The 14,769-nt window shown below is 48.2% G+C and overlaps 1 protein-coding gene across 1 annotated transcript; it reads left to right on the forward strand.

Annotated features, from left to right (window-relative positions):
* Positions 1 to 7,139: 7,139 nt before the first annotated feature.
* On the forward strand, positions 7,140 to 14,646 carry stom (stomatin). Its single transcript, XM_062484348.1, has 7 exons — positions 7,140 to 7,297; positions 8,383 to 8,492; positions 8,782 to 8,854; positions 10,842 to 10,924; positions 11,401 to 11,604; positions 11,736 to 11,870; positions 13,136 to 14,646. Exons 1-7 carry the CDS (start codon positions 7,246 to 7,248, stop codon positions 13,322 to 13,324), a joined length of 846 nt encoding a protein of 281 aa, XP_062340332.1. The 5' UTR covers positions 7,140 to 7,245; the 3' UTR covers positions 13,325 to 14,646.
* The last annotated feature ends 123 nt before the right edge of the window (positions 14,647 to 14,769 follow it).

The following is a 14,769-nucleotide window of genomic DNA, read 5'->3' on the forward strand; positions in this document are numbered from 1 at the left end:
GGCCTTGCCTCAACCCAACCAAACAGCACCACACACCCCTGTCAGATGCTAATGACTGCACACACACACCAGATCCGTTAATCCCGTAAACGTCTCTCTCTGCTCTCGTCGCTGGCCGGGGAGCACGGTGGAGACACAGCCTCCCGAGGCTGCAGATGACAAGTCCTGCAGGTACAGGACCCGACACCTCCCTCTCTGGACACCTGGCGTTCCCGTGTCCTCTGGGGGGGAGGAGGGGGGAGGAGGGGATGGAGGAGGGACGGAGGAGGGGGAGGAGGGGGAGGAGGGGGGAGGAGGGGGAGTCTTTGGGTTCATTGCAAACGTGTGGAGGGTTAGGTTTGGGTAGACAGACTGAGCGTGGCGAATCACTGCAGTGAGAGGCTTTGAATGAAGAATGTTCACCGCGTGTCTGAGACTGCAGAGCTGGGGAACATGACACACACACACAGGTTCGTACACACACACACAGGCTCGTAAACATACACACACAGGTTCGTACACACACACACAGGCTCGTACACACACACACACATACACACACACACACAGGTTCGTACACACACACACACACACACACAAAGGTTCGTACACACACACACAGGCTCGTACACACACATACAGGCTCCTACACAGGGGCGTTTCTACACGGGGGCCACAGGGGGGGGCAGTGCCCCTGTAAAAATGTCCCTGGCCCTCCCTGTGGCCCCCCTGAGCTGACTGAATAAAAATAAAAAGGGAGGGGTACGCAGGGGGGAGGAGGGGAGGAGGGGAGGAGGGGAGGGGTGCGCAGGGGGGAGGAGGGGAGGAGGGGAGGAGGGTAGGAGGGGAGGGGAGGAGGGGGGAGGGGGGAGGGAGGAGGGGAGGAGGGGAGGGGTGCGCAGGGGGAGGAGGGGAGGAGGGGAGGGGGGGAGGAGGGGAGGCGTGCGCAGGGGGGAGGAGGGGAGGAGGGGAGGGGGGGAGGAGGGGAGGGGTGCGCAGGGGGGAGGAGGGGAGGAGGGGAGGAGGGGAGGAGGGAATTCTAGAGAACAGAGGAGAACCAAAAGAGAAAAAAATATCTTTCAAATGACATCCCCATTGTACACATGAGCCGGACGATGGAGATTAGCAAAACTGCTAACAATGAACACGAGAGAAATCCCCTAACCTACAGGGGCCCAACAGCACGCTCGCCATTACCATAGTCATTTAAATACAGTAATCTCATTTTCTGCATCAGCCAAAGGGCCATGCTAAATTTCCCAGTGTGGGTCGGGGGGAGTAGTGCAGGCAGGGCAGGGGCGTGGGGGGGGGTACTGGTGCTGAAGGATTAGTGTCTTTCCCATCTCTGGTGTTAGTCAGGATCTGTGTGTGCGTGTGTGTGTGAGTGCGTGTGTGTGTGTTCAGGCATCTGTGTGTGTGTGCGTCCGTGTGTGCACACGTGCGAGCGTGTGTGGCTGTGTGTGTGTGCGTGTGTGTGCGAGCGAGCGTGTGTGTGTGGCAGTGGGGATATCATTTCAGATCTGACAACAAAAGGAGAGTGAGCAGGGGATGAGAAAAAAGCCTGCCTCCACACAAGCTGTTTCCATTCTCCTCTCTTCCGGTCCACTGCAAGAGTTGATGAAGTTTAAATGAAGCAGAATTAGGAGATCAAACAGACAGCTAGAGTTGATGGTATCTGGGAGCCCCCCCTCCGGCCCCAGGGCCCAGCTCAGGGAATACAACAGGGGGGAAGCTGACCTGGGTGAGATTGGGAGAGAGAGAGAGCGAGGGAGACTGGAGGAGGAGAGGGAGAGAGAGGGAGAGAGAGAGGGATAAGGGGATGTAGTATTCCCTAAATGTGATAATCTCCAATCACCTCTAACATCAATTCTGTCAAGGCCTCGCTTAATGAGCTCACAGTCGCTGGAGCGTTCTGTTCCCTCCTTCTCTTCTCCTCTCCTTCTCTGATTCTCAATCCCTCCTCCCTCTTCTTCTCATCATCATTGTTGTTCTTTTGATTTAATCCCTCTCACTTCATCTGATTTGAGCAGGAGGGGATGGAGGGATGGAGGGAGGGATGGAGGGATGGGAGGGATGGAGGGAGGGAGGGGGGGAGGGATGGATGGGAAAAGCCTATTACCCAAGCCTCTCTGCTCTCGTCTATCTAAATGCTAACGATGTGAGGGATGGTGCAGAAGAGAGGAGGAGGTGGATAAAGAGAATGATAGAGCTGAAAGAGCGGTAGTGAGAGAGAGGTAGAGAGAGAGAGGTAGAGAGAGAGAGAGACAGAGGTAGAGAGAGAGAGGTAGAGACAGATAGGTACAGAGAGAGAGAGAGAGAGAGAGAGAGAGAGAGAGAGAGAGAGAGAGAGAGAGAGAGAGAGAGAGAGAGAGAGAGAGAGAGAGAGAGAGAGAGAGAGAGAGAGAGAGAGAGAGAGAGAGAGAGAGAGAGAGAAAGAGAGACAGAGAGAGAGAGACAGATGAGAGAGAGACAGAGAGAGAGAGAGAGAGAGAGAGAGAGAGAGAGAGAGAGAGAGAGAGAGAGAGAGAGAGAGAGAGAGAGAGAGAGAGAGAGAGAGAGAGAGAGGTGTGTAGGTGATGCAGCAGAGGGGGCTAATCTATTGTAGCCTGCAGGTCCAGAGGAGGTTGGTTATTTTGAAAGCGGTGTTAGCTGAGGAGAGAGCCCGCATCCTATGTGTTGACCCTTCCTCTCCAGGGTCAAAGCACCTGATTTGGCCTCTTACTTCCACGTGAGCGGCTCTCTCTCACGCCGCAGCTGCCTCGAGCTCGCATCCCTGCTCTGGCGACTGGCTCATCCCTACCTAGTTTCACTCCGGTATTGATTAAAACGTAGAGGGTAGCGTGTCTCTCTGCAACATAATATTAGATGCTGTAGATTGATTCGCTTTGGCTGGTGTAGTTGGTCGGAAAGACTGGGGTAAAAGCTGTGGGTCACCTTGAACTGAGAGTAATGTCTGTTTCGATCTGGCTCTCAGTGGTGCGTCCCGGGCTGGGGGCATTTTCTATTGTTTTGTTATGAGTTTTCTTTTCCCACTCTGTCTCCACGACATTGCCTGCTGGGGAAAATGGACCGGTGCGCTGCACCAATCAGGCCTACCTAAAACCTAAAATAACCGGTGTTGGTCTTGGTGAATATCTCCACCGGAGAAGATTCTGAAGGGTTGTAATTAGACCTACCGAGGAATCACTTAACGGTTTTTACTATCAACACCTGAAAGTTTTACATTTGTTGTCCTTTCGTAGACATTAAAAAACCTTTGTTGCTGTTGTAACAAAAAATAAATAAATATATTTTTATGTAATCTTTTTATTTTATTTTTTGCCTACCTGGGTTATATATTATTTTCGAGCCATATTGGTTGGCAGTTGTAGTTCAGTTAATAATTGTACATTTGATATTAATAAAAAACCACGAGTCATGTTATTCTTCAATAATACAGTGTCGTTGCTCTAATAACATGCCCACTGCTTTTCACAGAGGTAGAGTAGAAGTACAATTAGTAGTAGTCTGTGCTAGAATATTTTTAAGAAAAACGATGTACTTTATTCAGTTCAGTTTACTTCAGAATTGCGTTTCAATCGTTCCAAAAAAAGATATTCAAACCTAAATTTTGTCAAAAGAATTGGAAATACATTGTCCCACTCTATTTACCATTTGTTTTATTGCCATCTGCTGTCTTGCACTGAACATTTACAAGAACAATCCCATGTAGGCCTACTTGACACAACACGCATAAACTTGTCTTGATTTCTGACAGAACAGCAGCCACTTGTTTTTGTGCATAACTAGCAACTCCGTTGTATTCTTGTTTCAAGAACCCCATTTGATTTCATCGTGGCCAATAGAACTGGGAGAGGCAAGCGAGCAATCAATCTTTGTAACGTGATGCGAGGATATGGTACGGTGAGTAAATGTTTGCGGAGGCAGTCATCCAAACATGCAGTCAAACGAATTCTTGGAGAAAGGGAATCTATCCACGGAAGGCCTTCCTCTTTATTTCGGTCTCGCTCAACAGCAGCAGGGTATCACGCGCATTATATTCTAGCGCTCTGTGCATTTTTCATATAGACTCGCCTTTTATGTTTTATGTACGGCAGCTCTGGAGGGAACCAATGTGTGGGCGCTGCATCCGTCTGTAAGTTTACAGGGAGAACTCATTTCAGTGGGAGAACTAGAGCAGAATGCCAAACGCCGGCGCCTCTTGCAAGCACACTATCTGAGTACAAACAGAAATGATGGAAATCCAAATGGTTACATTGCCATACATTATCATCATGACTGCGTTGTTTCGTTATCAAGACGTAAAGTTTGACTGTAGGCCAGGGTAATCGGCGGTGACCTCTGACTCCGTGAGACGCCGTTAATACGAGTGTGGGCTGTTCCAAACAAACGATTTATGTCCCCAACTGTATGTATGATGGCGGGACACGAATAAAATTGACTGATTGCATATTAATGAAAACACGTTACAGCATACAGCTACAGTGGAATAAATCCCTTATTTCTATCCTAGAAACACAATTGGCATTTTTTACTGACTCAGTCCTAACATTGGTATTTTCAATACAATTTCACACAGCACACTGAGGCGGTATAAAATATGATTGAGGTGGTATAGAATACTATAATTGCCTCCATGACAGGAAAAAAAACTTAGGCTAAATATTTGCTACTTTACTTCACTGTTAGATGTCAGTCAGATATTATATATTTCCTTCTGTGTAGGCTTCTCAGATTTCCTGTCATTTTTTATCAGATAATCTCCACTTGGCCTTGCTCAACAGCAGCGCTCAGAGAACACAAGGATGTACGGTAGCCTGCTGATTTCACTATCTGGGTCAGGACAAGTACTGTGCTGCCCTCTAGTGTTCACTGATTGGTACTGCACTCTAGTATTTACTGATTGGTTCTGCCAGTGTTCACTGATTGGTACCGCCCTCTAGTGTTCACTGATTGGTACCACCCTCACTGCCGCTGACCTTGGTAAATCTGAGAATGATGGCAAGTTTGAAAAGTCCTAACACTATTTTTTGAACGTCAAACGTTAGATTTTTCTTCTGGAGATACCGGCGTACTAACAGCAGCGATCTCTTTTGTAAACATGTGCTACACGGGTTCTTGGTAGAAGTTTTGAGTGTTGATTCTCACAAACAGTAATAGCGTTTGTTACACTGCTGCATCAAGTAAAGACATGTATATGTTAAACTGAATCTGCAGTGTCGTTTCCAGTGGTTACAGACAATCTGTGAGAATACTCAAGGCCTTTGTGTTGACCCGGACACATAGGTAGTTACTTTTGTCCTGATCTCAGTTGTTATCAAGAAAAGCTTGTCTACTCCCCTGTCTAACAGTGAAACAAAAAGGAGGAACCATGGAGAGTGAATGAGAGAGAGAGAGAAAGAGGGGGGGAGAGAGAAAGATAAATCAATAGATGGAGATAAATCCTGAGAGTTACAGAAGACAGAGAGAAAGAAAGTGAGGGAGAGAAAGAGTGAGGGAGAGAGGGAGAGACAGAAAGAGAGAGAGACAGAGGGAGACAGAGAGAGACAGAGAGAGACAGAGAGAGAGAGAGACAGAGAGAGAGAGAGAGAGAGAGAGAGAGAGAGAGAGAGAGAGAGAGAGAGAGAGAGAGAGAGAGAGAGAGAGAGAGAGAGAGAGAATGGAGAACATAGAAGCAGATAATAAGGGAGTAAAAGAGACTAAAAAGGAGATTGGAGACCTGGCCATCGGTTCTGGTGGTGGTGGTGGTGTGTGTGTGTGTGTGTGTGTGTGTGTGAGGGGGGTGGTGGTGTTGGCATGGGAATACCATTGGGGTTGGATAACAAGGAGAAAGATGGACTGCAGACACAGCCCAAGATGGGAAGAAACAAGACAGGAATTAGAAATGAGAGGTCCAGAACATTCTGCAGCGCATCAAGCCACGCCCCCCAGAGACCCCGGAACCTTTAGCATGAAGAAGAACAGGTCAAATCCCAGGTAGACGCCAGTGGAGGAAAAAGCATGTTTTTCACGCTTGAGAGGCTGTTCTTGAGTTTAACTGGCCTCAGCCGGCCAGACCAATGCTCCAGTCCCAGCTTGGTGCTTTGTCAATGCGCTGTGACTGATCCAGCAGCCCCCCCACATCTCCTCTCCTTAGCCTAATTAAAAGAGGATTATAGCCGGCGTGGAGTTCCCCACCACACCAACACGGCCTCCATCCCTCCATCCCTCCCTCCCTCCATCCCTCCATCCCTCCATTCCTCCCTCTATCCCTCCATCCCTGTGCTTTCCCAGGATAATCGCACCTCCAGGAATTGAAGGCCTTTTTTGAGTCAGGGTCCACAGCAGCCAGGGGAAACCAGGACCATCCATCCCCCAACCCCAGCCCCAGCCACATCCATCCCCCAGCCCCAGAGAGATGATCCCCCAGCCCCAGAGAGATGTGTGGGACCGGTGTTTCACGCCTGGAGTGACAGGCTAACTCAAGTTTAATGAGTGACGATTTGTAGATGGATCGGGGAAAACATCGATCTCTATTGACAATTATGCCGAACAAGCTATAGTAAAGACTGATACCATATTCAGGAATATGGCTATGGTTGATCTTAACAAATTGCCTGAACACATCACACATGGTTAAAAATATTAAATTGCATGCAAAAAATGCAGTTCAGGCATTCTGTTGTGTATGTGCAAATGTAGTGTGTTGTGCCACAATCTGAACATTTTTCGTCGATAGAAAATTCCAGGCTGGTTTATCAGGGAGGCCAATGTAATGTAAGCAAATTTGGACGGTCAAGATTTGTACCATTTCTTTCCAGTAGGGGGTGACAAAGCATGTTTGACGATGATGATCAATCAAATTAAATTGCAGTGCAGCATAGAAAGAAGGGTAAAACCAATCTTGCTACAAGTAACCAAAATAAAATACAAAATTAAATCACGACACGTGACTTACGATAAGGGGATATAGTCGTATCATAAATTTTCATCTTGTAAGATAAATATGGTTATCTTATCACGAACGAACGGCTCAATATCGAATTCAATAATTTATTTTAACTAAATAATATATGTATGTATCCTATATGTTCAACGATAGTGTATGTTGGCATTATGGCGTGGGGTGACCATCCCCCCTTTGACGTTCTCGTGACCCATTTAGCATAGCAAACTAGCAGTGGACGTGGGCTACGCTAAGAAAACAGTTTTTTCAGACTGAGGGCGGAGACGGGCTGTAATAGCGACGCTGCTCTGGGTTAGATTGTACAGTAGCTTTTTGAAACCATGGAAGACGGCAAAGAAGTGAAAGCGGCGAAAAGACGGGAACGTCAAGCAGGTATATCTTCCTTTATCCGTACGCCTTGCAACACATAAGTAGGGCTAGCGACGTTTGCTTGCAATATTCTACCCATTGCTTGCTAGCTGGCTGGATTCACTATGCGATCCGCTATTCCCATACAATTCAGCTAGCTCTTTTTTGCTAGCAGCAATCGATGATGTTGCATGTCAATGCAGTGCATCAGCCAGTCCCGCTGGGTTGCATGGCAAAAAAATGCATTTTTAGCAAATTCATCAGTGTGCTACTTTTTTGGTTGAATTCTACAACAATATGCACTGAATGAGACTCATCAATTTATTACTGAGTACGATCACTAGTTGTCTATCGTTAGTGGGCAACTTGTCTTGCAGCAACACTACCGTCAACAGGTAGTCATATGATTGCCATATTTTAGAATTGAAAACAATCAACTCCCACGCTCAAATATAAAATGAGTCTGCTCTGATTAGTAGCTGGAATCGACACAATTAGAGAAATGCAAGGACCCTATAGCCAATGGTCAAAAACTCAAGTTTCTAGATTAGACAAAATATTCAGTTTTTCGTTAGTACGGTGTGTTGTGAATGAAGTGAAGCTTTAACACGACGTTTCTCTGTAGGCTCAAGGTACGCAGATTCTGAAGGTAGGCTTCTAGGGTTAACTGCATGGCTGAGAATCAATGTGCTCGATCAATGTTGATCGAATCCTCTTGTGTCTGGTATTGGCCAAAGCGACAACGCAAATTGCATTCCGCATAACCTAATATCACAATAAATAGCCATTGATCCTTTTCGGGTGGGGTGCGTGCGAAGGGATAGTGTGTAGTGTAACTTATCACCCATTTGCGTTTGCATTTTGCTTGATGGTTGTGAGTTAAGGAATCACAAAACTGTAACAAATCGAGTATAGAAAATCTAATGTCTAATGTAATTTGACTGCACATAACAACTAGGCACGCTTACAGTAGATCATCCATGCAGAACGGACTACCGCCAAGCCCAGTTACCAGAATTGCTTGAGTGTGCGGGTAGCGCTTGGACGGTCGCCAGCGATCGCGTTTAAGCCTTTGTCATTTTGTGATGATACGTTTGATTTTCTTTCAGCCTTGGAGAACCCTGATAGTGACGTGGGGCTTTGTGGATGGGTGCTGGTCGGGTTTTCCCTCTTACTGACCCTCGTCACTTTGCCCCTGTCCATATGGATGTGCATCAAGGTAATACTATGGACTCGGTCAAACCCGTGTCCGGTGACAGTGAACGTGTATGGATAACAAACCCAATACGACACTATGCTCATGGAAACGGCCACTCACCGTATCTTATGACACGAGAGACCGTCTTTGTCAGTGCATTGTGCACACAATATCTACTCTTTAAGAGCACAAGGTGGGACAATAGCTCAGAATTAGAGAATGGCCTGGTACAAAAACGTCAAACAGTGCTATCAAGGAAATCGAAAAATCGAATATTTACTAGGTCAGTGTTTGTTTGTTTTTAACACAGATTGTGAAGGAATACGAGCGAGCCATCATCTTTCGCCTGGGAAGGATCCTGCGCGGTGGAGCTAAAGGACCAGGTAAGTGCAGGAGTTGCTCAGTGGTTAGAGCACTTGACTGAAAAGCGGGAGGTTGCAGGTTACAATCCACCCTGTCTGTGCTGCCCCCTAAATTAGTTGTCCATAAGTCTTGATGAAAAGACTACTGAAATGTTCTCAACACTGCACTTTTTTACTGCCGCTACATATCACAAAATAGAAAGCATTTAAGACAATATTCAAGTAAAAAAAAATAGCCCTGTATATATATAAAAAAGTAAAAACTAAAGGTGAAAAAAATCTTGTTCTTGTAGAGTACAGCTTATGGGAATGTGGTGACCACAGTAAACAGGAAGATAACAAATTGAAACCAGCTGTAAACGTCTCTGTATGAGACTGAGTGGGTGCATGCTGCCAGCAGTACCTTGCATGCCAATGTGGAGGGTTTATTCAGCTCCACCTATAGTTCCCACACCTACGTCCCCGCAGACAAACCACTGTCACGTCTGCAGACAAACCACTTTCTAGTTTAGTTGGACTCATTCCCAGCCCAACAGTGATGTTCTGTATCTCCAGTGTGTGTTGATCCTATTCAAACTCATAGTAAAAATATTAATAATCATATTATAAATATAAATAATCAAAGTCTGTAGCCTCAGCCTCTATCCTAAGCCTCCAGTCTAGCCTCTAGATCACTTGGATCACTCCGTTGAGTGGTGGCATTGCAGTGCAGACACACCCGCCTGTGACAGTCACTCTGACGGCAGCAGGCTGTAGAGCAGGGGTGTCCTATAGGAGCAGGGGTGTCCTATAGGAGCAGGGGTGTCCTGGGGGGTGTCTGGGTCTCCCCAGTGGCCTGCACCAGTGGCCTGCACCAGTGGCCTGCCCCAGCCCTACCTCAACATGATACGCCTGGATTCCAGGACAGCTGGGATGTGCGGACACGTGCAGGGTAATAATAGCCCTCTCTGCCTCTCTAAGCCTCGACCCCCTGTTCTGTTTTTGATTTCTTTTTTTATGAATAGTATGTGCAGTGCTGCAGTATAAAAAGTCCAGTGTTTCAGAAAATGTTTGTTCAGTCTTTTTATCTCATTGTCTTAAAGCATTTTTGCTTTACTTTTTATTTTGTTTGTGCCTAAGGCTGTTGCCCAGTACTGTACTTCGTCAGGTGGCTGAGCGGTGAGGGAATCGGGCTAGTAATCCGAAGGTTGCCAGTTCGATTCCCGGCCGTGCCAACTGACGTTGTGTCCTTGGGCAAGGCACTTCACCCTACTTGCCTCGGGGGAATGTCCCTGTACTTACTGTAAGTCGCTCTGGATAAGAGCGTCTGCTAAATGTAAAATGTAAATGTACTTCTAGGGATAGTTAGTAGATGCTACTCTGTTCTGCTGCAAAACACAGTTGTTGTGGTGAGGGAGTGAGGCTGCTTTTAGATTGGGAATCTGGAATTTTCCATTAGGATCGTGCCCCACAATGTTTTGCAGCGCAGACGGCAGTTCTGTGGTGGGTTCTGTGTTTCCTGAGGGCCTGCTGGTATTGGCTGAGGGCTGGACAGGAACCATCATCAGGAAAGCAGATATGACCTGTATGGTCATGGAATGGTCAGTTATTGTTAAGAACGATATTGTTTCTCCTTCCTACTGATAAATAACTACAAATGGTTTCATACAGAGACTCTGACCACCGAAATACTGTAGAACTACACACCTCTGATCCTGGGTTTTCTACTGTACTGTCAATGTGCACTGTTTGTACCTCGCTTTGGATTAAAGTCTTTATATTCTCATGTAAATATTGAGGTAATTTTATCTTCTAAGCTATGGATTTTAGCATTAAAATACCTTTTTAAAATTACATAGAAGAGTTGTGAATGAAATACTTTGTGCAGAAATGGTTGTCAGCAAGTCAGTTCATGTTGTATGGTTGTCTTGAGACATCCTGCTTGATATGCACCAACCACAGATGTCTGTGCAGCGTGTCGCGTAGTGAACCATCGCAGCTGTGGGAGTTACGTGTTGTGTGTCTACAGGCCTGTTCTTTGTCCTTCCCTGCACGGACAGTTACATCAACGTGGACATGAGGACCATCACCTTTGACATCCCCCCGCAAGAGGTGAGCACAGCCCCCTCACACAGCCCCCCCTCACAGCCCCCTCTCAGCCCCCCCTCACAGCCCCCTCACAGCCCCCTCACAGCCCCCTCACAGCCCCCTCTCACAGCCCCCTCACAGCCCCCTCTCACAGCCCCCTCACAGCCCCCTCACAGCCCCCTCACAGCCCCCCCTCACAGCCCCCTCTCACAGCCCCCTCTCACAGCCCCCTCTCACAGCCCCCTCACACAGCCCCCTCACAGCCCCCTCACAGCCCCCTCACAGCCCCCTCTCACAGCCCCCTCACACAGCCTCCTCCCAGCCTCCACACACTCAATATGTAAACTCTCACACTGACATCTGGAAATCTAACCTCCCACACACACCTCCTCCAAATCGAACCTCTCACACCTGAACATCAAACCTCTCACACTCACAACTGAAAACCTTCACCCGAGTCTGTCGGCGCGGTCCTCCTAAACTGACCGGTCCATCCTCAGGTGTTGACCAAGGACTCTGTGACGGTGAGCGTGGATGGGGTGGTGTACTACCGCGTCCAGAACGCCACACTGGCCGTGGCCAACATCACCAACGCCGACGCGGCCACCCGCCTCCTCGCCCAGACCACCCTCCGCAACGTGCTGGGCACCAAGAACCTGGCCGAGATCTTGTCCGACCGCGAGGAGATCGCTCACAGCATGCAGGTAGCTAACGCTACCGCAACCGTTCGGCGTCACGTCGACCGTAACTGCACACACACGCTCGGGGGTGAAGGTTTGGTTATGCTTTAGGTATACAGGAGTGTACTGAGTGTGTGTGTGTGTGTGTTCCTCAGTCCACCCTGGACGACGCCACGGACGACTGGGGCATCAAGGTGGAGCGGGTTGAGATCAAAGACGTCAAGCTGCCGCAGCAGCTGCAGAGAGCCATGGCTGCTGAGGCTGAGGCCAGCCGCGAGGCCAGGGCCAAGGTACACACACACACACACACACACACACACACACACACTGCTGAGGCCAGGGCCAAGGTACACACACACACACACACACACTGCTGAGGCCAGGGCCAAGGTACACACACACACACACACACACACTGCTGAGGCCAGGGCCAAGGTACACACACACTCACACACACACTGCTGAGGCCAGGGCCAAGGTACACACACACACACACACACACACACACACACACACACTGCTGAGGCCAGGGCCAAGGTACACACACACACACACACACACACTGCTGAGGCCAGGGCCAAGGTACACACACACACACACACACACACACACTGCTGAGGCCAGGGCCAAGGTACACACACACACACACTGCTGAGGCCAGGGCCAAGGTACACACACACACACACACACACTGCTGAGGCCAGGGCCAAGGTACACACACACACTGCTGAGGCCAGGGCCAAGGTACACACACACACACACACACACACACTGCTGAGGCCAGGGCCAAGGTACACACACACACACACTGCTGAGGTCAGGGCCAAGGTACACACACACACACACACACACACTGCTGAGGCCAGGGCCAAGGTACACACACACACACACACACACACACACTGCTGAGGCCAGGGCCAAGGTACACACACACACACACACACACACTGCTGAGGCCAGGGCCAAGGTACACACACACACACACACACACACTGCTGAGGCCAGGGCCAAGGTACACACACACACACACTGCTGAGGCCAGGGCCAAGGTACACACACACACACACTGCTGAGGCCAGGGCCAAGGTACACACACGTACACACACACCACCACACACACACGCATGCATGCGCACATACACACGCATGAACATCCTCCTTGGTGCAGTCGTGTTGCACTGAAAGGTTGGTTCTCTGAAAGGCCCGTTATATAAAACCATCCCGCAATTACCCTGAGTGATGAGTGACGCACTTCCCATCCTCGTATCCTAGCAACCAGCGGCTCGACCGTAGCCGTGGCCGAGGCGGCCACTCCTCAGGTTCTTAGGATAATTAACATCGTCTCTTTGATAGCCTGTTGATGACGCCACTCCCCAGAGAGCCGTTCGCCTGACGGATGCTCGCTGTTCTGTTGAAACACTTCAGATTCCTCATGTCTTTTCTCTCCTCGATTTTTGTAAAAATAGAATGATGATGATTCCCTCGCTCTCTCTCTCTTGTGCTTCTTCCTCTTCATCCTCCCTCTCCTCTCCCTCCCTCTCCCCTCGTCTCCCAGGTGATAGCAGCGGAGGGGGAGATGAATGCGTCACGGGCTCTGAAGGAGGCGTCTCTGGTGATCGCAGAGTCTCCGTCCGCGCTGCAGCTGCGCTACCTGCAGACCCTCAACACCATCGCCGCCGAGAAGAACTCAACCATCATCTTCCCCCTGCCCATGGACATGATGCAGGCCTTCATGAAGCGCTGAGGACACGCGCTCGCTCACACACACACACTCATACTCACATACACACGCACACATGCTGTCACACACGCACTCACACACACTCAGCCTCAGACACACACATACTCACTCACACACACTCATACTCACACACACACTCATACTCACACCCACGCATGCTCTCTTTCACACACCTCGCAGAAACACACACCCATCCCACACACACACCCATCCCACACACACACCCATCCCACACACACACCCATCCCACACACCGAGTCACTCCCCTCCTCTCCTGATGTGCCATAGTGTTGTTCTGAGTAAAGCTGGAGCGCTCTCGCTCCTCTCAGAGTTCACGTGAGACTCCATGACCCCTGCTGAGTATTCCCGGAGCATGTAAATAGTTGTAAGTGTTATACGAGTGAGCCTATACTCTATACTGAGCTAGAACCCAGGTTTTCTGCCTGCCTATGGAAGGCCGTACGTTCATCATCACCAGTCACTTACACAGCGAGAACGCCTTAACCCATTGCCATAAAGTCACCAAACAATCTTGTAGTTTCTATGCATATCCAAAGGGAAATCAAAGTGCATTTTGACTACCGTTTTAAATAACGGTATATATTCTTCTATACTTTTTCTTGCCGAATGCTAATCGGACTGGTCACCAGCTTGTTACTTACTGGAACCCTAACCCTTGTTATGTGCTTAAACGTAAACTCGTTTGTTCTAGCCTGAGGAAAGACTAGGCTGCTGTCTAGGAGACGTGTATTAAACCTGTAATTGGCTAAAAGGTTTTTAGCCAATCACACTGTTTTTAGCGGTAGATCCAAAGAGGTCTGAATCGGAAAAGCACTGTGCTAATGAAATAGCTTATCTGTTTGCTGTTACTGTTTATCTGTTTTTTTCCGGAGTCATGAACGCGTTTGACGACATCTTTCAAGGCCAAGTACTGTACTCTATTCTCTGTTCTCGCGATCTTATAAGGCTCCTCAAGAACACCCAGATGTATGTTCTTAACGTTCTGGAGATTTATTAACTGTCAATTAGTGTTGAATGTGTTGCATCGCCCAACCGACTGTGTATAGAAACATTGTGATGTGTTTATGTATTGATTTAGGATACGCTTTTTGTCTAAGCGATTTAGAGATGGGATTTTAACCAGAGAATTCGTGATCTGCAGTCAAACGCGCTAAGCACTGAGGTATATTCATCGCCATGTGAATGTTCATAGTTTTATGTAGCATTTTTTTTATGTCATCTAACCTGTTACGTAAACATAGTATCCATATAAAATATATTGAACTGAAGTATTCTGGTGTATTAAAATGTTCTTCTACTAATGACCCAAATGTCACATGTTCACTTCATTTTTACTTATTTAAGCTTGTACTCATGTAGGTAAAAACATACACGTGTCTGCACTGTTCAACTTTGCAACTTCTTTTTTCAACAACACAAACACGTAC

Source organism: Osmerus eperlanus, chromosome 18, assembly GCF_963692335.1.
Source record: "Osmerus eperlanus chromosome 18, fOsmEpe2.1, whole genome shotgun sequence".
Taxonomy (NCBI): Eukaryota; Metazoa; Chordata; class Actinopteri; order Osmeriformes; family Osmeridae; genus Osmerus; species Osmerus eperlanus.

Excerpts from the sequence above, each read along its gene's own strand:
- stom (XM_062484348.1), top strand. The coding sequence starts at position 7,246 with ATGGAAGACGGCAAAGAAGTGAAAGCGGCGAAAAGACGGGAACGTCAA. Across the intron at positions 8,855-10,841 it reads CGGTGGAGCTAAAGGACCAG|GCCTGTTCTTTGTCCTTCCC; the intron begins GTAAGTGCAGGA and ends GTGTGTCTACAG. Across the intron at positions 10,925-11,400 it reads TTGACATCCCCCCGCAAGAG|GTGTTGACCAAGGACTCTGT; the intron begins GTGAGCACAGCC and ends GTCCATCCTCAG.